General features: G+C 39.2%; 2 protein-coding genes across 2 annotated transcripts; both read left to right on the top strand.

Moving 5' to 3' along the window:
- The first annotated feature begins 30 nt into the window (after positions 1–30).
- On the top strand, positions 31–11544 carry LOC125905920 (annexin A1-like). The gene is made up of 12 exons (XM_049604237.1): positions 31–132; positions 228–340; positions 605–710; positions 2324–2418; positions 2827–2940; positions 3975–4065; positions 4355–4491; positions 6076–6169; positions 7883–7978; positions 9225–9283; positions 11102–11224; positions 11349–11544. Exons 2-12 carry the CDS (start codon positions 272–274, stop codon positions 11403–11405), a joined length of 1041 nt encoding a protein of 346 aa, XP_049460194.1. The 5' UTR covers positions 31–132; positions 228–271; the 3' UTR covers positions 11406–11544.
- Positions 11545–13419: 1875 nt separating this feature from the next.
- Positions 13420–24094, top strand: slc30a5 (solute carrier family 30 member 5). Its single transcript, XM_049604562.1, has 16 exons — positions 13420–13945; positions 15794–15916; positions 16076–16142; positions 16453–16538; positions 16704–16791; positions 17138–17225; positions 17831–17907; positions 18016–18186; positions 19902–20190; positions 20357–20565; positions 21795–21952; positions 22058–22187; positions 22622–22895; positions 22980–23206; positions 23509–23637; positions 23816–24094. Exons 1-16 carry the CDS (start codon positions 13875–13877, stop codon positions 23984–23986), a joined length of 2358 nt encoding a protein of 785 aa, XP_049460519.1. The 5' UTR covers positions 13420–13874; the 3' UTR covers positions 23987–24094.
- The last annotated feature ends 1130 nt before the right edge of the window (positions 24095–25224 follow it).

Genomic DNA, 25224 nt, shown 5'->3' with positions numbered 1-25224 from the left:
GCAGGTGAAAATAAACCTGTCTGAAAACCATCTGCACAGTGATGGGTGGAGACACTGCAGGGTGAGGTAAATACTGCGACTGACACCTGAGAGCTACGAACTGGAGCGTGAAGACCATCTGCAGTAGCACAGGTGAGTTTTTTTAATATGTTTAAAGTATGTATAAACATTTAAATCAACTTTAAATTCATAATTTGTCTTTATTGTTTCCTTTCTTGCCTCTACAGCGACAGGTTTGTGGATCTAGTTATAACTTTCCATCCAAGTAAACATGTCCGTCTTCAAGAAATTCTTCAAAGATATCATTCGTGACAAAGACAGAGATGATGACACCGTCGTAGTGAGTATCAGACCACCTAGAAACAATTAGTCATGAGGAGAATACACCTGTTAATGGCCTACTGACAGCTGTCTGTAGCTCTGTCAACCTTCAGCTCTGCACCTTACCGTTCTCTCCTCCATCCTTCCTGTCACTCCGCCCTGTGATGAAACTGGAACAAATCAAAAATCATATTTAAAACTGTAAATCGTCCACAGCTTTGAGTTTCTGGTGGCTTGCAGCAGCCAGAGGTAGTAAAACTTGTATTTCTGGTTTTTGTTACAGGTGAAGGGGAAGGTGAAACCTAAGTTTTATGGAACAGTCGCCCCGTATCCGAACTTCAACGCCAGCAGTGATGCGTCCACTCTTCAGAGCGCCATTGACAGTAAAGGTGCGTGTGCTCACTCATGTTATCTTAAGAAAGTTCTCATGCTTGTAGGGCTGGGTCATTCTTTGCAGATGATGTGCAGTTTAAAGTTGAAGAACTCAGCAATACTTAAAGGAATACGTCACTCTCAAATAATCATTTGTATATCAGTTACTCACCCCATGTTACTTTGAAGTAGTTAAGAGAACTTTGTTTTTCTCTCATGCCTCTGGCAAACAAAGAATCCAAAAACAAAGAATGTTCTTGATAATTGGAGTCAAATCTATATTAAAACATCACACAACTTGTGCAGTTTAATCCAAGCCTCATTTATCAAGTCATTTGCTCAGTACTTTCTAAACAGACAGACATTTTCCAGGGAATGAAAAAGCCAGACTCCACTGACGAAATCAGTAATTTTAACTCGCTGAACACAGGAGCTGTTGGTCCAACACATTCTCACTCTGACCTCGTCACATATCGCTGCTTGGTCGTGGATTTTCCACATCAACATATGATGTGCAAATTAGCCTGGGTGCGTTGGTTGTTGACGTTGCAGCCTGTTACATGCATTGCGTCTTTTCAAAATACACCTCCGTTTTCACAGGAAATTTACAGTTTGCGTAGTCTCATTCAAAATTAATGTACTACGTAAGTACAACACTGCAAATTTATGTTTTTTTTTTACCTTCAACAACAAACACACATAGTTACATTTAGACACACAAATGTGGTTAGGTCTAGAAAAAAAAACAGGGTTTGGCTTTACATTCATACAGGAAGCAAATACCGGCCTCCTGGGTGAAAGCTGGTGATTGTTGGACCCATCTACCACCCCTTGCTTTCCACCTGCCCTACTTGGACTTTTCGCCCCGTCACTTACGTTTTTGTCCCGCTGCATTTCCCCTGATGCCTACTGGCGCCCAGCCTGTATGATGCTGACCTAAAAGGACGGCTTTTTTCATCAGTGTCTGACATGGAAGTCACTACCCAAGCACCATCGTCCGAATGGCACCCGCTTGGTTGGTCTACTGCTGCCTTGATGAGTTATGTTGTATTTGTGTGACTTTGTTTTTTAAGCAAACTACCAATCGAGGCAGTGGTAGACCAGCAGCTCCTGTGTTCAGCGAGGCAAAATTACTGTTTTTGTCAGTTGGAGTGATGAGTTTCGTCTTAATTTCAGTTCCCTGTTGGACAGGATTGTCTGTTTGGGAAGTACTGAGCATATTACTGGATCAATGAGACTTGGATTAAACTGCACGAGTTTTGTGAGCATTTGTAAACATATGTTTTGTTATAGTTTTGCTGTTTGGATTCATTGTTCAACATGGAGGTATGTGAGAAAAACAGTTTTCTTCATGAAGTCAGCGTGACACAAGGTAAGAAATTTACATACAAATGGTCATTTGGAGGCTGAGGGATTCCTTTAAAATATGGTTGATGTTTCCTCCATGAAAATGTGGAAAAACCTGATTGAACGCCATTTTGATCTGCATGCAAGTCAAGCTACCCCTCTGGTTTTCATCATTTTAATGTACTTAGGAGTCATAGATCTTCTTTCAACACTGCACATTTCTGATCTAAAGGCTATAAGCACTTTAAAGACTGTAGGCTAAACTACGACTTGTCCCTTTCAGAGGTGGACGAGGACGTGATCGCTGCTGTCCTTGTGAAGAGATGCAACGAGCAGAGACAGAAGATCAAAGTAGTTTATGAGGCGTCCACTGGAAAGGTGAGTTTCTCATCATCATTTCTCATTAAGACAGAGTCGAGTACAGTCAAATGATTATAAATCAGCTACAAGGTGAACACAAGCCTGGTGAAATACAGAAACAAGTCTGACAATCCTCCTCTGACCTCACTATGTAAAGTGCTTTGAGCTACGACGGATTTGCAACACAAATGAGCAACGAGTCATTAAATCCAGATCCACTGCTCTGAGTTAAAGGTGCTATTATTAGACAGTACCTTCACAATGGTATCCAAAAATTCCCATAACAAGCTGGGTCCTAACAGGCACTTAAGCAGATAAAAAATACTCACATAATGGTTTTAATTTTCTGCAGCAGTCATTTTGAAATGCTTGATTATGATCAGCAGTACCTCATCTCTTTGTGTGGCTGCTCTCTGTGTGTTACAGCGGCTGGAAGACGGTCTGAAGTCGGTTCTCAGGTCAGATTTAGAGGACATCTCTCTGGCTCTGCTGATGACGCCCGCACAGTTTGACGCCTACCTGCTCAGGAAGGCCACAAAGGTAAATATCAGAGAAAATGATTTCCACATGTTACTCTTCATGTCACTGGTTTGTCCGGCCAGCAGGGCCTGTCCAAGGTTAGTAATATTTTATATAATATTTTGCGGTAGGCAACATATTTTCGGGTTGTTCGTCTGTCCCATTCTTTTGAACATAATATCTCAGGAGCACCTTCAGGGATTTCCTCAAAATTTGGCACAAACGTCCACTTGGACTCAAGGATGATCTAATTAGAATTTGGTGGCCAAAGGTCAAAGGTCAAGGTAATTGTGACCTCACAAAATATGTTTTTGGCCATAACTCATTAACTAATTATGACAAAATTTCACACCTATATTTAAAGATTTGTTTACTGTCGTGGCTACATATGACTCTAGACAGACATGGATGTAAACTGTGACTGCAACTTGACTGGTTCACAGAGGCATATAACCACAAGGCAGTAATTCTAGTTTTCATCTACATGTCTCTCTTCCATTCAGAGATTTTTATAGCTGGGTCCTCTTCTCTACATTAACAAAATCAAAGAAACAGTGGACTTTGAGCTGACAACCTGGTCAAAATCTGGTGATTGGGCAGTGACTTGCAGCATCAGACACTGATGAAGAAAGCCGTCCTTACACGGCCAGTTGCCGCTCTAGTTTAATGGCGTTTGGCGATGTCAGGCGCAAACGTGGCGGGATAGGAATGAAAGTTAAGGTGCTGAAAGTCCAAGTGGGGTGGGCGGAAGGTGTGAGGGATGGGCCCACCAAACATCAACTTTCGTCCAAGAGAGCGTTGTTCGCGTCCTGTACGATTATAAAGCCAAACCTTGTTCTTTTTTCCCAAACCCAACCATGTGCGTTAGTTGTTGGAGGAAAAAAAAAAAGTCAAATTGCGGTGTTGTACCGACGTAGTGTGTTTATTTTGAAAGAGATGTATGTAAACAGCACATTTCCTGTTATAATGGAAGAGTATTTTGAAAGAAGAAGAACAAATGTTACCCTTTAATGTGTTAGATTTGGTCACTCCCTGCATTTGCTTTATTCCAACAGGGCTGGGGCACAAATGAAGACGTCCTGACGGAGATTCTGGCAACGAGAACAAACGAAGAGATTCGAGAGATCAAGCGGGTCTTCAAACAAGGTTTGACCCGATACAGTGCAGTTAGTCTGTTATTTATTTGTTGGTGAACATGTTGAGCTCTGACCTCCTGAAAGGTCTTCACATTTTACACAACATCTTAGGATGTTTACCAGACACTCTGTCGTGTCTCCGGTGCACACAGCAGCAGAACAGCACTGAATTCCCAGACAGTGCAGCACTGTAATCACCCTGTAATGAGGACTGTAAACCTCTAAACAACAGCTCTAAGCACTGCAGTCATACTGTGGTCCATTGTCTTACTGTAAAGTCTGTTATGTTTGTCCCCCAGAGTACGAAACAGAGCTGGAGGACATTATCAAGTATGAGACCAGCTCTGATTTCACCACGGCTCTTCTGGCCATGTTGAAAGCAAACAAAGATGAGAACACGGAAGTCGACACGGATCTGGCCGAAAGAGACGCAAAGGTAAAATAAAAAAATCTACGTATAAATGATAAGCCTGACGTCACTGAGTGTTTTTCTTAAAGGTATACTATGCAGGAATTATCAGGTACTACTTTGTAACAACCTGGCTCTTAGGCTGCAACAAGGATAGGAGACGAGACAAGTTTACAAAGAGTTAAATGAAGACCCTCTGCCTTGACGCGCACACCTAGTGGAGTGTAGGGGTCGTCACAACTTGTTAACACAACATTTAAACCTGGGCCCTCCTTACACTGCTTGTATGTGCACTGCAAGCTACTATACTATTGTAGGAACTTTACATTTGTTGTAATGGGTAAAGCTAATATTTTAGCAGGCTAACTAAGCTAACATGCATTGCTCTTTATTCCTATGGTCTTGTTCAGTGCTCAGCAGTGAAAGTTACAGCCACCGCCAGATTCACTCTTGCTTTGGAACGCGTTCTGTCTCTTGGCTGTTTAACCTCGCTATATTTGCATTTTCCTGGCACTGTGTCCCCGATTTTAACAGCTTCCTCGTGCTGCTGCTGCTACTGCTACCTTTTTCTTAAGCCCTAACCTTAACTATGTGCTGTTATGGGCCAGGGGCTACATCATGCCCCAGAACATCCCCAGTACAGCAAGTCTCTGCAGATAAATACACTTCTAATGGGTTATCAGTGATGATTGAGAGAGATTTTACGAGTCATTGTTTTGGTGAGAAAATCTTGCATAGTAAATTTTTTTCTACTGAGGAAGCCCCAAGCCCATTGGCACCAAATGAACACAGAAATATTAAATTTGGTTCACAAGTTCATAGTTAAATTTGAACAAAAGGCTCTATAATTTCCTTAAACAGCTGGGCACTGTAGTTTTTAATCAAACGTCACTCAAACAGGAGTGAACAATGCATTTGTTGGGGACTATTTCCAGTGGGGGATTGATACAGATTTGGTGCTCAAGTGAGTATTTGCAGCAGCAGGATGATCTATGTGTGATTGAGTCAAAGATAAACTACAGCGTGTGTGTTCATGGTAATGAAGGACAACACAGAATTAGTGTTGGCATTGTACGTTTCTGCAAACCACGACTGGTACATTTTTAATTTATTATGTAGGGAATATGTAGAAACTTAACATTTCAACAGCACAATGTGTGGTTATGTTTAAGCACAAAAACCCTTGGTTAAGGTGAGTAAAAGATTATGTTTTGGCTCTGAACACATGATTTTGGTTGCACTATCCCGGCTGGAGACTCAGTGACAGGTTGCTAAAAAGTGATAATGTTTGGTGGAAAAAAAGGTGGAAAGATGCAGCAATGACTCGCTAAAACACAACCAGTTTTGCTTCTTGTTGGCCTCAAACAATGGTCTGCATCTTGGCAGGTGACCTTTTCTTCTGGCCCTGACCTTTGAAGGAACATGTCACCCAGTACAACACTGTGGCTCACTGGTGGGCTTATGTCAGGCTTTGGATACGCAGAAAATACTTTGTAGGATCAGTTGCTGACAATAAGAAACATTTAGAGTATTGTCAGAGTTATCCTGTATACTGATGTAAAAGTCTTCAATATAAACTGGTAATGACATGTTGTTGTTATGTTCCTGTAGGTTCTGTTTGAAGCTGCTGAGCATCCCGATGGAATCGATGTTTCCACCATCATCGACATCCTGACCACGCGCAGCGGCCCGCAGCTCTCTAGGAGTGAGTGCTTGAAATGTGTGAATGCTGTACCTGTTACGTTTGACTCATCAGAGCTGAATCAGCCAATCCTCCATTTCAAAGAGAAAACACACACAAACACACAGCTGGAAAAACAGGTGGAACCACACTCTGCAGGTGTCAAGTTGAACACACCCAGCACTGTGGGAACAATACGGAGCAAAGTCAGCCTGATTATTCAAATAATTTTTGATTAAACTATATCTTCATCATTCATGAAGTCGTCTGTGAGCTCATGTGAAGAAAAATTAAAAACAGCTGTACTCTGGATGAGGTAATAGAGAGGGTTTATTGAACCACACATAGTCTTTCTTCTTTGTGATCAAATTTTTATCTTTTTAATACTGGAGGTGAGTATAACAACAAATTATCAGCCTCTACATATATTTGTAATACTGGATGTATATTATGACATTAATCAGCTGCCCAACAAAGGACTGTTTTTAGTCCCTCCAGTCTTTAAAGTCTCCCTCTTCCCTACCCCACCCTGGATGGAACATGAGTACTACAATCCTAAAACAACAAGACTTAAAATAAAATAAAATAAAATAAAATAAAATAATACAAAAACCTTAATATGCCCTAGTATATAAAGTAAAAATATAATGAATAAATTAATAAAACAAAATAAAAATAATTGAAATAAAAATAGAAATAATCTAAATATGCCCTGGTATATAAAGTAAAAATATAATGAATAAATAAATAAAATAAGATAAAATAAAATAAAATAAAATAAAATAAAATAAAAATAATTGAAATAAAAATTTCAAAAAAAATCTTAATATGCCCTAGTATATAAAGTAAAAATATAATGAATAAATTAATAAAACAAAATAAAAATAATTGAAATAAAAATAGAATTAATCTTTATATGCCCTAGTATATAAAGTAAAAATATAATGAATAAATAAATAATATAAAATAAAATAAAAATAATTGAAATAAAAATAAAACAAAATCTTAATATGCCATAGTCTATAAAGTAAAAACATAATGAATAAATTAATAAAATAAAATAAAATAAAAATAATTGAAATAAAAATAAAACAAAATCTTAATATGCCCTAGTATATAAAGTAAAAATATAATGAATAAATAAATAAAATAAAATAAAATAAAAATAATTGAAATAAAAATAGAAAAAATCTTTATATGCCCTACTATATAAAGTAAAAATATAATGAATAAATAAATAATATAAATTAAAATGTTAAATGTTCTAAATAAAGTAAACTGTTTTGGAAAATTGGTGTATGTGTGAAAGAGCACATACTCTGAAAGTGACGATGCTCCATGTCTTTGTGCTGCACACTTTAGATGACAAGTTGAATAAAGCAGCAAATGACACGTCTAAAAACAAACTCCAAAATATGCTTCATGTGTGATGGCCATGTATTTTATTTAAGAATTGCAGTTATGTACAGTTACAGCCTCTTAGGTGTTTACAGTAATTGCAAAATTCCTCTTCGTATTTAATACTTCAGCTCAGTATTCATTTAGAGTGTGAGTTCTGGCAGCTCGTGTCTAAAGAGGCTTTCAAACCAGCTGAGGCTGTTTTCTAAATTCCAAAAATGCTTGGGATAAATGCAATAGTCGCATACCTCGACTACAAGAACTTTTTAGAGAGACATTTGCTTTCTGTCTGGCAAGTTTAACCCATAAAAACCTGTTGTTTGTCTTTTTACCTGTCAGCGTTCCATCACTACGCTGCAACCAGTGACGTTAAGTTACCCAAAGCCCTGCAGTTGGAGCTGAGTGGAGACATCGAAGACTGTCTCATTGACATTGGTAAGGAGGGTTTCTTCATCACTTTCATGATTTGATCAGATTTGGTTTACTTTTAGTGAATAAGTTCTCTTGTTAGGATTGGACTGAGTTTTCAGAACAAATTTGAAAGACCCTGAAAATCAGCTTCTCACTGTGAGCAGTGGGGTCCTGCATATATTTGGTTATTTCACAAGAAAGATTCCTGCATTTGTGTTTCCCTCTGTGTTTTTCTCACTGGTTTTAAAGTGGCAAAATCAGTGCATGAATCAGCATTTATGAATATATGATAGCCTATATATAACAGTAGTGGGCTGTTGGCTAATGCTGCCAGGCCGCTGTCAATCAAACCTGATCAAAGCACACCCACACAGTCTTAATGACGCAGATTAGTTGAGCTACTTAGTGTTAATCCTCTAATAAATGATAACTCAGGATGTTTTTTCCAAACTATAATCATGATTGTTGCACATTTAAATAGTTTTCATGGATTTTAAACACGTATTTTGTCACAGCTAAGTGTTGACTATGGTGTTGCTTGACTGATGTTTATACGGAGGAGCGGTTAAGAAAAGTTCAGGCTGGGATGTTAATCCATATAAGAGTCAACAATAGAAACAGTGACAAAATGAGCGACAAAAACACACTGAATTTCCACACTTAATTTAAGGGGAATCTACAGAGGGGTGGGTGGATGATCTGACTGACGTTGTCGTGCTTAAGAAGCAGCTGGACAGATGGATTTACCAAAAGGGCTGAACTCTCCAAAACATACATCAACATAGCTTCACTGTTAAGTCTCAGTCTTGCAACATGTGGTGTCCAGAGAGAGGGCATCCATAAAGAACCAGAGCAAAGGTACTGCACCTTAAAGGGACAGTTTACCCCAAAATACAGCCAATATCTCCAGCACTCTGCAACTCACACCAAAACAAACTAATCTGATCAATAGCTCTACGGGTAAGAGGGAAATATGTATTTTTGGTTTGGAGGTGAACTGTCCCTTTAAATGCATACATAAGAAGTGAAGAGTGAGTGCACTAGATAGACCCATTCCCAATATTACTATCTATATATTCTAGCCTCCAGCATGTGGTGCATCATGACCTCACACCCCATGAGATCAGGGGGCGTCTAAAACCTTGTCTGGATGACTTGAACCTGAACGCACAATATCATGAAAGCAAATAAGTGTGAGCTGTGAGACGCAGCAACATCTGGACGGTGCATATTTTCAGTAGGAATGTTTGTGTGTCTCTTTGATGTTTAGTGAAATGTGCCTGGAACACACCGGCTTTCTTCGCTGAGAAGCTCCATAAGGCGATGGAGGTGTGTTCTCTTTCTTACCATATGTCAGAGTGCACATGTGTGTATGTATGTGTGTATGTGTGTGTGATGATACCACAGACTTTTCTGCTGAGTGAAGTTTTCCTTTTCTGTTTTGCTTATGTAATTTAGAATAATCCTTACCCACTAACATGGTTTAGATTGCTTGTAATCTTGCTAACAAATGCAATTTAGTTTTAGTTTTTGGGTAACTGCACTATTTGTCCTTCTCACTCAGAGTCCCAGATGGCCATGGATTTCTTAATTATCACATTTGAGTCTTTCTTTCAAATGCCTGCCTCGAAAATTTGTTTGAAATGGGACAAGAATGAACACGTCTGTCATAATTTGCTGCATGCGCATTAAAATAACATGCAAAAACTGACTTTACTGATCAGCATTGAGCTTGTAAATGAATCCTTGTTTTCCAGCTGACCCTCAAATGTCAGTATTTGGAGCTCTGGTCACTTAAAAATTGTCAGCCTCTGCAAAATACTGCGTAAAGGTCCAGTGTGTAGGGTTTCGGGGGATATTTTGGCAGAAATTGAATATTTTTAGCATGTTTTCTTTAGTGGATCATCACCTGAAAATAAGAATTGTTGTGTTTTTGTTAGCTTAGAATGAGCTTCTACTGGGATTGCCGTGTTGCACCACCATGTTTCTGTGGTGTCACAGAACAGACAAACCAAACTGGCTCTAGATAGGTCCGTTTAAGCTACGTGTCGGCCATCCTCTGCCATGGGAGCGTTGGAAAAACATTGATTTTTTTAATGTGAAACTGCTTTCAGTGTTTTAACCGGTTTAAAACACCAGGCCCATTTATTTTGGAGAGGAAGAGACCTCTGCAGAGAATTTGGCTCCTGCTAAAACCCTCCTGAACATCAGGGGCTGTATTCACAAACATTCTGAGAACACTCTCAGAGAGCTTCTAACTTAGACTAAAAACTTTTGGTAAGGAGTCCTAGCTTAGGAGTAATTTAGGAAAGTTCTCAGAGCAGCTCTGAACTAAGATTTACCTTAGTGAGCAGGTGTGGTTGACCCCATTGTTAGGAATGATGTATTATTTTAACAGATGTGAGTGATTGTCAGAGACACACCCATTGTAAGCCTGCAGGATAAGAAACTCTTAAACCTCTGAAAAGTCCTCCTCCCTGCTCTAAATAGTTTTTCACCTCAGGAGCTCTTTTGAGGTCTAAGATGCTCTGTAAATAGCTTTTGTCTTTACGTGGACCTACTCTTAACTTTAAGGGGAAATTCTAAGAAAACGTCACAACTCTAAGAACTTTCTTATAATTTCGTCACAAGGAGCAACTCTTAGCGCTAGGAAGCTTTGTGAATACGGCCCCTGGATTGTAAGTTTTCAGAGAAAAAATGTGAGCACAGATTAGTAAGTGCAAGGCTCATGGCCTGTTTCTGACAAGCCAAACAGCATCAGAGAAACAAACAGACCAGTTTAAATCACTGTGTCTGTTTGTTTTGGAGAGCAAGAGACCTCTGTGGATGATTTGACTTCTGGTATAAACCTCCTGAACAAAGAACTTTTAAGGAAATTCTAACCGGGAGAAGTTTCAGCTGGTTGCAATCTGCAATCCTCTCCACTAGATGCCACTAAATCCCCCTAACTCTTATACCATTGACCTTAAACTGAAGTGATTGTTTGTACAATCAGTCAGATTTAGTATGTAGTAATGCTACATAACTATACCTTGACATTATACAAATATTGAATAAGAACACACAGTGTGTAGTAAACCTGCAGGGGGAGGTGATTTGCATGCTCTCTACCCGTTCAGCAATGACTCCTCTGCTCCGTTCTCACAGGGCCACGGCACATGTGAGGACACACTCATCAGGGTGCTGGTGAGCCGCTCTGAGATCGATCTGAAGAAGATTGTGCAGGAGTACAGGGCCATGTTTGGCATCAGCCTACAGGAGCACATACTGGTACTTTTTGATTTTTTCCTGAATGGCTGCCTTCATGTTCTGTTTTCACTCATTCAGTACAGAAACAAAGACAGTATAATATCTGGGTATATCAGCTGAACAACTCTTTGTCTCTGTTCCACAGAGGGAGACTAAAGGACATTATGAGACCATCCTGCTGGGACTGTGTGGACCTCACTGAAAACCACTTGAAAATGGAGACCAGCCATTTGATGTCACTGAAATCTCACATCTATCAAAAATGATTACGGATGACGTATCTAATCTGTTTTATCTTTTTGATGTAATCCCACCAACAATAAAAACCATATGATACATAATCATATCCTTCCTGTCTGTTGTTTGATGTTTCTCTTTTTGCTTTCATGTGTTGTCAGTCTTTTTATTTTTAACAATGAATCCTCTCTACTTGTATACTGAGCTGTAGTTCATAACATGGTTCCTGGTTCACTGGTTAAAGATGTGAAGATGAATGAAAAGGAAGCTGGAGCAGCAGAAAAAAAGGCTCAGAAAGTTTGGAGTTTCAAGTTTTAAATGATTAACATTGAAATACTTCTTGGTAAAACAGCTTAGTTAAAATTGTGAGACACTAAACTGACATTATAAATTAAAATTTGGACTTTAAGTTCAATCATAATAATCATGAAATACCAGTGGTGGAAGAAATACTTGGATCTATTACTTAGGTTAAATTAATATTACTGCAGTGCAGAAATACTCTGTTACAAGCAAAAGTCCTGCATTCAAGTGTGTAAGTGAGTAAAATGCAAAAACATACACATCAAAATATACTTTAAGTAAAAATATACTTATCGTGTTCATCACTTTAATGTTGCAGCTGGTAAAGGTGAAGCTCATTTGTTGGGCAGCTTAAACTATATTAATACACCATAATTTATTACTTTTTTGTATTAATTATCAGAATCTGTGAAGTAACTAAAGCTATCAAATAAATGTAGAGGAGTAAAAATAAAATTTTTGTCTCTAAGATGGAGAAGAGTATAAGTATAAAGCACCAGAAAATGGAAATACTCAAGTATGGTATACTTCAAAATTTGTTATTAAGCACATTACTTGTGAAATACCAAGTTTAAATGTTTGTAATCTTTCGAAATGAGAGATTCAGTTTTTGTTTTTTTTTTTAAAAATAAGATTGAAAGATATGAGTCACATTTTATTGAGATAGTCAAACTATTAGAGAGAAGGTTGATATTTTGACTTAAAACAAAATTATGAGATGCTCAGGTCAATATTCTAAGTAATTTTAAGTCAGAATCATGGCTTTAATGTATCATAACTTGGATTTCGTATATAATTTTCACTGAGTGATTTTGATTTTATTTTTGTCATGCCTAACACGTCATGTATTAATGTTTACTGGTGTAAATCAGCTTGATAATATTTTGATAAAAAATAAATGAATAAACACGAAGAAAATACAAATTTAATGAAAGATTGTGTATCAGAATTCAGCCTGCAAGTGGGCCAGCCTTTAGAGATTGTTTTACAATTAAAACAATAAAGTAAAACACAAATGTGTAGCGTTTTTTTTTTTTTAGATAATTTTGTACATAATGCACACACAAAACTCTACATACAGAGAAAAAAATAAAGGAAAATAGCCTATAATAAAATAAAATAATAATGATAAGAAATATTAATAATAATAAATAAAAAGTAATACAAATCCAGAATACGGTATCATGGGTTCATATAAAATTAATCAAACACACAGAATTAGTTTTAATTGTATCATTTTTCTTAAGACCTCTTATTGTGGTGCCATATGAGGTTTTTAGTAGAGAAGTCCAAAATCATCTCTTCTTGTAAATGTACTTTTGTCAGGAGAATAAAATTAACTGGCCACAAAATGTATATTTTTCCACTTCATTGCTTAAAAATAGCTTTATTAACTTAATTACCCAGTCCTCCTATTTATATAATGTTTAATATCCATCCAAAATATTTTCATAGCCTGTACATACAGTTGTTTCTTCTTCTACTTCACATGAAGTACAAAAATATTCAGCCTGAATTTAAAATCTCTCCATTTTCTTATTTTGCTGAATATATTTAAAGCAAACCTCGCTAACTTTTTTCAGTTTCTATACACAGTGACGTCATCACCGACGCAGAACCCTGAACTGCGCAGGAGCAACGTTCACGAACACACGCACGTGACGTGGACTATTTACCGTGTCCGGAAGTGCTGTGGCTTTTTTCTGTGTGTCCAGCTTGGCTGTTTTATCTTCACATTACGGACTCTAGCTGTGATTGTGACGAGCTCAACATAAGAATTAATAATTATTTAGCTCTCACGAGGCGACCGCATGTATTTGTGTGACACAGAGGGAACACAGAGGACGTGTCGCGGGTAGAAAGTTTGTAAATCTAACTTAACTGGCATGCCGGATGGCTAACGTTAGCTAGCATGCTAACAGGCTGAGAAAGCTGCCAGCTGACTGTAGGTTTATTTCTGTGTACAGAGCATTTTACAGATTTAATTTAAACGGAAGGATGAATAGGAGTCAGGAGGAGCCTGGTCAGACTCTTCACCGGACTGCGGTTTAATTTTAATATTGAGGTTACAGTGATGTTCAGGATACTGGGAACATAAATACTGGAACTGGTCGAGACTGGGCGACTGAAGATGGAAGATAAATACAGTAGCAACGTACTGTCAGGGGGGAAACTGGGGATGGTGGAAGTGCCCAACTCTAGGTAAGTGTCTGATATTAATCTGAGCTTAATCTCATCCAGCTGGTGTGAGCTATTGTTTATATTACCTTGACATTAAATCAGTCAAGCCAGGTCACTGTAGCTGTATGTTAGTCTTTGTTCAAAATGTGTTTATCATTGAAACTAATACCTCCAGTAATTTTTTACAGTATACTATCATATTGTTTTGTCTAAAAGTGTCCCTGTACCTGAGCTCCAACTAGGTGACGTTTGTAAGTTGCTTGGTGTGCCCAAACTACACAAGTATACAAGTACACTCAATTTACAATAATATAAACAGAGAAACAACCAATTCCTCACATTTGAAGAAGCAGAAACAAGTGAATGTTCCCCCATTTTTGCTTGATGAATAACTTTAATGGTCAGTTAATAATTAAAATTGTAAATGATTGATTTCTTTGTCAACCTATCAGTCAACTGGCTGATTGTATCACCACTTATTTGGAATACTGGTGCAAAAAATAGGTCAAAAGCTCATTAGGTGTGCATAATATTTAATAGATTTAGATATCAGGTATTTATTTCTAATGGAAATATATCTTTAAACTCTGACAGGTGGAAAGACAGAAGGAAAGGATTCTACGTCCGGCTATATTTTGTTTTTCAGTACTGTTGATAATCAAATGTACGTGGTAACTGTCAATTGTCATATCAGGGTATACCATATTAGTGTTAGACTTTTATGTAACTAGGTTAGTCTTGTTGAGATCAGCAATCTCTTTTACAAGGGAGACCTGGCCAAGACAGCAGCACACAAATAGTTACAGCCAAACAACCACACAATAAAAACATAAAGATACACAGCAACTTGTAGAAATATTAGAGCACCTGTGCACAATGACAAGACCCAACCGACTCATTCATCCTTGTACTTGAGTTTTATATGAATGAGTGAAATGAGAGTTTTAAAATCAGGTTGAGAGACCAATTCATGTAGTTTCAAGTGAGAGGAGCAGAGCACATACAAGCTTTCTCTCCCAGCTCAGGCCCCGCACAAGGAACAGGCAGCAAAACTATCTTCAGATCTCAGACTGCAGCTACAGTCATCTCTGTTCAATCAAAGTACAAATGTACAAAGGGAGTTTATTCAGCATGGCTTTATAAATTAACAAATAATAGCGACTGAGCCTACGACAGGTCAAAGACGGCCAACCAGCCCTGGAACAGCCCTGTTCTTCCAACTACAAAAGCTGTTTGTTTGCCACATGATTTTAGTCAACACATTGTCTCTGTTCAGCCCATCTGTGTGTCTATCAGCTGTGACAACAAGTGTCATGGGGTCCTCCAGCAACAAGGGCACTTATTTTCTGTCTATTCATTATTTGATGGGCCATAAGTGTTTGTTAAACCAAACAAGAGTTGTCATAGTAGAGGTGTGAAAAAATTAATATCACTTCAGCCTAAATAGTGTTGTCAAAAATCTAAATTTGCCGATACATGTCAATTCTGAATATTTAAAATGGTTTCAATGCTCATATTCAGCCGTATTGATAAACCAATATCAGCTGTGCTTTCTTGCTTTCTTTTATTATGAATGTTCAATACAGTCATTCTGCTGTTTGCTGCTACTAATCAAGAAAGAGAAGTCATCATCATGTTTGATATGTATTTAATCAAACCTTTAAGTTTTTTGCCCTCAGTGTCAATTTTAACCATGATATTGAAAATAGTATCATATATCGATAGTCTTCGAGGTGTTGTATTAAAGTTAGAAATTTCAGTATTGTGACGACACTATACCGTGTACCACTGCAGCCCTAAATAGGATGTTGTTTTTCTGTATCACTCATCTCCAGCACTAATATATTTTTTTGTCCTTTTCCATTTCAGGTTAACCAGATACATAGTTTTACTGGTTATCACAAAGGTCCTAAAGGCTCTTGGGATCTTTGAATCTTACGATATCCTGAAGGTTGTTCACATCGTCCAGTTCATCTTCATACTAAAATTAGGGTAAGAGCTCTGACGCTTTTATTTTTTATTTTTTGCTTAGGCTTCATTTCAGCCATTCTGTTCAACTTGCACTTGTTAATTTGTATTATTATTATTTCTGTATGTTTTGTATTTATGGACGGTGAACACATGCTGACAGTGATCTCTCTCCTTTCTCAGGAGTGCTGTCATTCTGCTTTTCTTTCAAAAGCCTTTCTCCTCTGGCAAAGTCATCTCAAAACGACAGGTTTGTTGGATTTCTTCCACCTCTGCTTGTGCGTGATCCAGCTCTTGCTTCATTCTTGGCTCAAAACTTCCTCCGCCGTTTCTCCTTCATTCGACTTAACAGTAGGGACACAGTGTTTGTTAGATCTTTTACCCACCTGTGAGGGCTAATCAGTTGTCTCTAGTGTTTTAAGCAATTTTAAGGTTGAGCTTTGTAGTAGTAAGATATATTTTTTTCATGACAGACACAGTATCAGTGCCACCGTAAAGCCGTGGTGTCGACCTGCCATAGTGATTAAACTGTCTTCTTGTTCAATCTGTTTTCTTTGCAGTGGATAAAGTTACTAAAGCATGCTGTTTTCAGCTGTGTCATATCCCTCCTGGGCTTCTTCGGTCTAACTCTCTGTGGACCTCTGAGGTAAAATGTCACCATAAATGAGTGTGTTATTCAAAGCTGTTAAAAACAACAATGCTTTGTGCATGCATGTGAGCATGTTGTTTTAAGCGTGGGTGTGTTTGTGTCTCTGTGTATTTGTGCTTATGCACAGGGTATGATTAAAACCTGGCTTGTGTCTTTTTACAGGACATTGTTGCTTTTTGAGCACAGTGATGTGGTGGTCATTGCTCTCCTTGGCGTCCTGTTCACAAGCTCAGGAGGGGGGCCGTCCAAGGTAGGAGACCACGAATTCACAAAACTGAAACTTATTTTTATGAAAAAAAGAAGCAAAACAATGCAGGGAGAGGCAAAAAACCCGGAGGGCTTATTCTTGCTGATGCACAGCCCTGGTGTCAGCTCTGTTTTGGTTCTTTTTAAAGGAACATTTCACCCAAAAACACTACAAAACAGATTGCTGGTTGCAGCTCATGGCAGTAAAATGTACTCAATAACATTTGGTCAAGGTCATTTTGACACTGCCTGAAATGAAACAGCAGTTTTAGACTGTGTATACTGCCTCAGATTATCAGTGTGGAAGATATATGTAATGTGCATTTGTTTGTCTGTCTAAATGTGTGCAGACCAGAGGCGCTGCTCTCTTCATCATTGCTGTGATCTGCCTCCTCCTCTTTGACAATGACGATCTCATGGCAAAGATGGCAGAGCACCGTATCCTTTGCTCCTTATAAAGGCCATTTTTTTTCCACTGTTACTGACCTGATCTGTTTGTGTTCATCATATCTCTCTGTTTTTATCATGTTTTTAAAAATCATGCTTTTCACCCCTCTCTAGAAGATGCAGTTTTTGCTACATGGCATAATCTTGGCATAAAGTCATTTAATGACTTGTACATTCAAGGAATATTTGCATCCTATGAACAGATCTCAAAACAATTCAATTTTTCAAATAATTATTTATTCAGATACTTTCAGATTTGCAGTTTTGTTCAAAATATGACCCCTTAATATCCCTTTGAGCCTATAAGCCGACCCATAGATGCTTTTTTACTACCACCCCCTACACTAAAGGGTACAGTTTCATGTATATATGAGAGAATTTTCTCTCTTCAGAACTCTTCAATTCTTCCTATCAAAACTGCATGGGAGCAGGATTTAGGTAAAGAAATTAACAATGACTTATGGAAGGATAGTCTTCTTCGTGTCCAATCCTCGTCCATGTGTGTCAAACAGGGCTTAATTCAATGTAAAATTGTGCACCACACACATTGGACAAAACTCAAACTCATGTTTACCTTGACTCGTCTTACTAACCAGCTGAGGGACATCATGACAGCGCGCTCACTCATTTCCTCTACACAGCCATCGCGTTCTTAGGGGTTGCAGATCACAAAGTAAGCAAAACACACTTTAAATTTTACATTTATTGCTTTCTACAGAAGCATAATCAAGTGTTTGTTTTGCTTTCTACATTCATTTCCTCACTCTTGTCTTCCCACCAGGGAGGCGTTGTGCTGCTGGTGGCCTCCCTGTGTCTGAAGGTGGCTTTCCACACGGCCTCCAGGAAACTGTCAGTGGAAATCGGTGGTGCGAAACGCCTCTATGCTCTCGACAACCTGGTCTCTGCTATGGTGCTGCTGCCCTGGGTCATAGTGCTTTCAGCAACCACAGAAGTAAGTGCACAGACCATGTGACAGAATAAGGAATGTGTGAAGTCTGTTTTGTCCTTTTGGAGAAGAGTGTAGAATCATAAAGCTCACAAATTCTGCAGAATTACGCAAAATAAGTTAGAAAATTACAGAGACATAGTGAGCTGTTCTCATTCTCATTTAACTTTGCTTACTTTGTAACCAACAAAATGACCAAACTAGAGGTGCTGTTTTAATGATAATTCAGGAGAAAGGCTGCCTCAGTCATTTCATCCTTAATTTTCCCTGCTGATGCTAGTCTCTCTCTTGGTCTGTCCAACACTTTGATCCACAAAAAGATATTTACTGGCTAGCTTGCTATAAAGTTTTGTGTCGATAGACTCATTTTTGTCTTTTGTAGGGGTCACGGGGATGTTAAGGGGAAGATAGCAGGTCAGTATATGCCACACAAAAGTGGTAGACATAATCTGAAAGCTGGGAACCTGGTATAAAACAGTTCACAGGATCCATACTAAAAATGTTCGTACGAACAAAAGCCAAAAATGGTGTCTGCAAATTTTTTTTTGACAATGTCTGCAATCAGGCTTCCACCTTACCAACTGCGGCACCAATTTCCTGTCTCCAAAATGTTCGTAAGCATGGCAAAGCAAAGTTTCTCCCATCAAGTCTGTTTTTATATATCACAACTTTTGCGTGGGAAGTGGTGTACGTAAATATGTATAAACATTGTGTTTTGGTTTGGCACCTATTCAGACATTTAAAGTTTGGAGTATAAAGAGGCTTTGAACATTTATGATTACAGTATATGATGTCTATTCCCATGCCCGATTATATCACCATTATGCACAAATTTGGTACTAAATGTAAGCTTTTTTGGCCATTTGAGGATGAATAGAAAGGATTAACGCATTAAAACACTGAGACCTTGAGGAGCACCTCAAAAAATCCATGCAGTGATTTGGTATCAAAAACTATAGAAACTTGCAGATTTTTGTAAGACTAGCATTTTTGGCCAAACACTTCTGTTCTGGAAACTGCTCAGAAACCATCTTATTGTAAATGTATCTATGAAAACTAAACATCCTCTGAATGCTCGAGGTCTGTAGTTTGTGGTAGTAAATTTTCATGAGGCTGTGATTATCTTCAAGGCCGCAATAGGTCGTTTTATACAGCGATGTCCATTTAAAAAATGGTCACACTACAATGACATGGCTTCTATGGGGGCTAACATCATCACACATGAATGAAATTGGGCTCACTGATTCCACAAGTCTTAGTTTTCCAGTCATACCCAGTTTATGCAGTTCCAACACTGTTTATAGGCCTCAGTATGCAGAAATATTCAAATGTAATAGGCAAAAATAACACATCTGCACTGCACGCAAAAAACTTCATGACCTTTGCCCAAAATTATACAGGACTACCATAAATTGGGCATATCTGTGAATGGAAGACTCGTGGGTACCCATGGAAGTCATTTTCCTTCAGATATCTTGAGGTGGGAGGTCAAGGGACCCCTGTGAAAATGGCCATGCTACTTTTTCCCTCTGCAAAATTAAGCCTCACTTTGGAGTGTTATTTAACACCCTTTAAAACCTTGGAAAGACAGTAATGTTGGTCGAAGATGCCGACTTCCTAAGGGGACTGGAAGAGGTTAATTGAAACTATGTCTGTTTATGCTCAGTCCCTTGGGTAATCTATTTGACCTCTTCATTGACTATTTTTTGTCTCCCCACCAGAGTAAAGTAGAGTCATGGTCGGCCCTCATCCTACCGTTCGGGATGATCATCTTCTCCGTAATGATCCTGGAATTTTACGTTGAGGCCATCTGCAACACAAAGATGGAGACGCAAAGGTGCGCCCGCTACAGTGCCATCGCTCTCTTCCTCAGCGCCCTGCTGCTGGCCAACTTCTGGACACACCCACTGACAGACCAGCTGCGCTCCATGAGCAAACCGCCCCAGCAGGTCAGCACGGAGCATGTGCTCTCTGGGGGAGTGCTGGTCAGCGCCATCTTCTTCATCATGTGTAAGTAACGGCTGTGGAAGTCAGCAGGATGAGTTTACTGATGATGAAGCTGAGTTGAAACTGTAGTCATGCTGTAGTTCTGCCGTCATTTAAACAAGTTCCTCTTAATCTTCTGAAGTCAAAATGTGGATTTATTCTCATTACTGTCCGTCCTTCCTCTCTGCAGCATCCAGTATCCTCTCGTCTCCGTCAAAGAAAGGTCAGAAGGGCACCTTGGTGGGTTACTCACCTGAAGGGACCCCTCTGTACAACTTCATGGGCGACGCCCTGCAGCACACATCGCAGTCCCTCCCACGGTTCATCAAAGATTCTCTGAAACAGATCCTGGAAGAGTACGACTCCAGGCAGATCTTCTACTTCCTGTGTCTCAACCTGGTACGTACAGCATCAGGGAGAGAAAACTCACAACTGACCATTGCGTGAAAGATCAAAGATATCAATGGGATGTGCAATTTACTGAAAGCACAGCACATGTTTTTGGAGATACAATTAAGCATACAGGAAAAATTACGATGGTAAATAGTACTTTAAAGGGATAGTTTGAATTTTTTGAAGTATTTATCCATATTCAACGTGTTACCTACAGTAGATCAGTTGGCACACACCCCCAGTTTGGGGAGGCAAACTGGCAAACTGCAACACGGAAGCAAAGCAATGTGCTGCTGTGGACGGGGACAGCAACAAAATGTATTTTAGCCATCTTGGAAAAAAAAAATAACAGTTTAAGTGTCATGACTGGGAGCGTAGGTGACCAGAAGCTCAGCTATATAACTCGGTGCTAAACCATGTTAAGCTTTAAAAGTTATTAAAAGAATCCTAAAATCAAGTTAACTAGCAACCAACAGAGAGAGGAGAGAACTGGGGTGATACGTGACCTATGAGTTGTCCCAATTAAAATACAAGCTGCAGCATTCTGTACTGGTTGAAGCGGAGCTACTGAAGATTTACTGAGGCATGTAAACAGTGCTTTACAGTAGTGGGGGTTGTGAGACTACAAAAGCGTTTCTGCTTCTGTTCTGCCTTTAAGAAACTGCAGTTCTGAGTTTGTAAAGTCTAATAATTCCAGATTGATAAACCAAATTAAGACAGCTATTACATCCACAAAATGCTCCTGCTCTCCTACAGCATCTTAGTGACAGTTGTGTTTGAGAAAGATATTCACAACTCAGAAACTCTGAGTCAGTGCAGCAGTGACAGAGGACACTGATGGTATGTCCTCAGCATTTTAGGGGTTTTATTGACCTCAAGAGGACTTTACATTCTACAATTACACACACAGTGCAAATAATGGTCATTTAAAAGTCGATATTTCTGATATTTTATAACTAAACATACTTAAATTTGAATACAATGTTTTCCTAAAAGAAAGCCTTAGGAAGTGCAGAGCTGTCTTTGAGACACAGGGATGTCAAATTTCTCAGATATATAACTGGACCTGTTAGATAATTAAATACTTCAGATTTATTTTATAGGTTATAATTGAATTTTAGTTGTATTGTCAGAAAATATTCATGACTTTGACTCATTCAAACTCTTGTCTAGACTCAGGTTGACTTTAAATTCTCTTATAATTTTGGGTAAATGTAATGCTCTGCATGTTTCAGGCTTTCACCTTTGTGGAGCTGTTTTATGGCGTCTGGACCAACAGTCTGGGACTGATCTCTGATGGCTTCCACATGCTCTTTGACTGCTCCGCTTTAGTCCTTGGCTTGTTTGCTGCCCTCATGACTCGCTGGAAAGCGACCAGGATCTTCTCCTACGGGTAAAGAACATGTGGACAGGCTGGTAGGAGATAATGGAAAAATTTAAGGCCTTTAAATCTGAGCTGGATGTTTAACAATCGACTCCTGTTTTTTTTTTTTTCCAGGTATGGTCGTGTGGAGATACTTTCTGGATTCATCAATGGCCTGTTCCTGATGGTCATCGCTTTCTTTGTCTTTGTGGAGTCTGTCACACGAGTGTTGGATCCTCCTAATATAAACACAGACATGCTGACTGTGAGTAAACTGCGTCTGTCACTTCATGTAAAGGCTTGTGACTGAATGTCCTGATTTAAGTTAAGTATCTGCTAATACAAAGTCTTCCTCAGATATGTAGATTTTCCTACATGCACACTGAACATGTGAAATATTATTTCAGTTTAGAATTGAGTATTATTGTCAGTGTAAAAGCTTTGAATTGAGAACAAATTACATGCATCATTCACTCTTAAATCCAACTCCATTCTTGCGTCTCAAGTTGCTAATCAGTTTGTAAACTGGCCAGCACACAGGACAGGGAAGTTGCCCCCAGAGGCTAAATCGTCGTCGGACTGATAGCAGATTGGTTCTGAGATTGATGTTAGGGAACATCTGTGTGCCATCAGTTCTTAATGGTCTTTCATCGAGTCACTAGACATCGTCAATCTCTGAACTGTTTTTGTCCCCTGCAGCCGGTGTCTGTCGGAGGCTTACTGGTCAACCTGGTGGGTATCTGCGCCTTCAGTCATGCTCACTCCCACGGTGGCAAAAGCTGCTCCTCACACGACCACGGTCACTCTCACCACGGCCACTCCCACAGTGAGCACAGCCATGGAGGCCACGGCCACTCTCATGGAGGACACGGGCACGGTGGACACGGTCATGGCGGGCACAGCGGACACGGGCACGGTGGACACGGGCACTCCCACGGCTCAGGGGGTGGAGGCATGAACGCTAACATGAGAGGTGTGTTCCGTTGATACCCCCCAAAAAATGACTTTTTAGAAAGGAAGCTGTAGCCAGATGAAATCCTCATGTTCTGTCTTCCAGGTGTTTTCCTCCATGTCTTGGCGGACACGTTGGGCAGCGTCGGCGTGATAATCTCCACCATCCTCATCCGTCAGTTCGGCTGGTTGATCGCCGACCCTATTTGCTCGCTCTTCATTGCTACGCTCATTTTTCTCAGCGTCATCCCTCTGCTTAAGGACGCCTGTGAAGTTCTGCTCCTACGAATTCCTCCAGAAAATGAGAAGGACCTGAACAGTGCTCTGGAGAAGGTGAGGAGTCAGACACGATGAAGTCACTGCAGCTGATGTTGTCATTCGTTAGAGTGCAGAGGTTTTTGACCCAGGGAAGCGCAGTGTCGAGTGTGAAGTAGTTAAGATTAGCGGTTCTTGGGAAACAAGATGTCCCTTTTTCTTGAAACAAATGATGATCTATTATAATGTAGTACCCACATCAAGATTCAGGAAGATTCTCAAGCATTATCATTTTCCTTAGCAGCAGTGAAACATTTCCACACCGTCAGCAGAAGCTGAAAAAGCTTTTGTGGTGTTAAGTTTTCTGAGTGTTATTTCAGATCGAGAAGATTGAAGGAGTGTTGTCGTACAGAGATCCTCACTTCTGGAGGCATTCAGCCAACATGATCGCAGGGACCATCCACCTCCAGATCATGCCAGATGTGGTGGAGCAGAGGATCATACAGCAGGTCTGTACAAACAGTAGAGTCAAGAGTCAGCCTCCTTGCTCTGACATCTCTCCATTTAATGCATGTATAGGTCCTGTTTGTGCATGTGTGTGTATTTCAGGCAGGTGTGTATATGACAGCAGAGTGAAAAATTGAATTTCCCCTTGAGGATTAATAAGGTATACCTTCTTCTTCGTAGGTGACGGCCATTTTGAAAGACGCAGGGGTGAACAATCTGTCGATCCAGGTGGAGAAGGAGGCTTACTTCCAGCACATGTCTGGACTTAGCACAGGATTTCAGGAAGTTCTGGCAATGACGCAGCAGATGGAGTCCATGAAATACCTTAAAGACGGGACGTGTATCATGTAGCGACCATCTGCTGGACCAAATGAAACTTTCCTGAGTCAACCCTTTTTCATTGAAATGTACAGTATATGTATGTATGTGGTTAAAATAAATCTGAATATATTGGTTTTATTTTCGTGTCTGCTGCGTTTTGTATTTGTGTGCAGAAAAAATACTTTATTTTTCTGCGCCAAACATTCGATATTTAACAGACTTACTTGTACCAACGCAGAAAATGCCTTTAGATTGTTGCGATACTTAAAAACTAAAAACTCATTGCACTGAGAAAAACATTTAAATATAAGTCCAATGAAATGGGTCGATGGCATGTTCATAGCAATAGCTGTATGACACATTAATAGGAGATGTAAAAAGACAACATACTTACAGTTAATATGTCACTAAAATCATAAAGTGCATTTTTAAGAAGTGGTCTTAATGTGTAAGGATGCAAATCTGCATCTTATAGTAAAGGCAGTGTGGATATGTGCACTGTCATGGAAAAACTTAAGTATTAACATTAGCAACCAAAAGGCAGCACTGTCACACTAAAAGTCAAGGTTTGCTTTACCAACTAATCAGTGTCATACTTAACATAATCAGCCCTTCTGTGTCTGACTGCTTGCCTAATAGTTCAAAAGAAATGCATTTTACTTTCTAAGGCACAGCTCTAATCCGTGGGGATTGTAGCTGTCACCTCCCACCCTGCAGGCCTAAAATTACCTGGATCCAGTAACTGCAGCTTACTGCTGCTTCTGACCAAATCCAGCTTTTAGTGGTTCAAGCCTGAAGGGCTGAAACCCTGTTGCTTTTGTGTGTATTTGGTTTTCCTAATCTTCTACATAAGTGTTTTTGCAAATTCCTGTGAGGTGGATGGAATTTTCGACAATGATTAGAAGTTGTGCGCAAATGCACAAAAAATATGGAGGCACTATAATTAAAGGTAAAAATTTTGAACTATAAAAATATATACCCTATAAAAGAAACTTGGTACAGATGTTCATCTATACTCACTCTACGAATTTGCCTCAAGAACTACAAAGTAAACAAGATTTTCCACCGTTTTGAATTCTTTGAGAATAGGTTTGATTTGTACCAAATTTTCTGTGGATCATTGTTGGAACAAACTCGTCAAAAAATATCAAAAGCTTGTTGACACTTGATCAGTGAACTTTAAAGGGCTGTGTCTCAGCACATTTATAGACCAAACTCCGTAACCGCTAAGCCAATCATCACAAAATTTGTTGGAGATGCCTACATAA

The sequence above is a fragment of the Epinephelus fuscoguttatus genome, linkage group LG18, assembly GCF_011397635.1.
Source record: "Epinephelus fuscoguttatus linkage group LG18, E.fuscoguttatus.final_Chr_v1".
NCBI classification, from domain to species: Eukaryota; Metazoa; Chordata; class Actinopteri; order Perciformes; family Serranidae; genus Epinephelus; species Epinephelus fuscoguttatus.
The sequence above is the reverse complement of the archived record's forward strand: the minus strand, read 5'-3'. Positions and strand labels throughout refer to the sequence as shown.

Coding starts and splice junctions, on each gene's coding strand:
- slc30a5 (XM_049604562.1), top strand. CDS start 13,875: ATGGAAGATAAATACAGTAGCAACGTACTGTCAGGGGGGAAACTGGGG. Junction 17,908..18,015: donor TAGGGGTTGCAGATCACAAA/GTAAGCAAAACA, acceptor TCTTCCCACCAG/GGAGGCGTTGTGCTGCTGGT. Junction 23,638..23,815: donor AGCAGAGGATCATACAGCAG/GTCTGTACAAAC, acceptor TCTTCTTCGTAG/GTGACGGCCATTTTGAAAGA.
- LOC125905920 (XM_049604237.1), top strand. CDS start 272: ATGTCCGTCTTCAAGAAATTCTTCAAAGATATCATTCGTGACAAAGAC. Junction 4,492..6,075: donor TGGCCGAAAGAGACGCAAAG/GTAAAATAAAAA, acceptor ATGTTCCTGTAG/GTTCTGTTTGAAGCTGCTGA. Junction 6,170..7,882: donor CGGCCCGCAGCTCTCTAGGA/GTGAGTGCTTGA, acceptor TTTACCTGTCAG/CGTTCCATCACTACGCTGCA.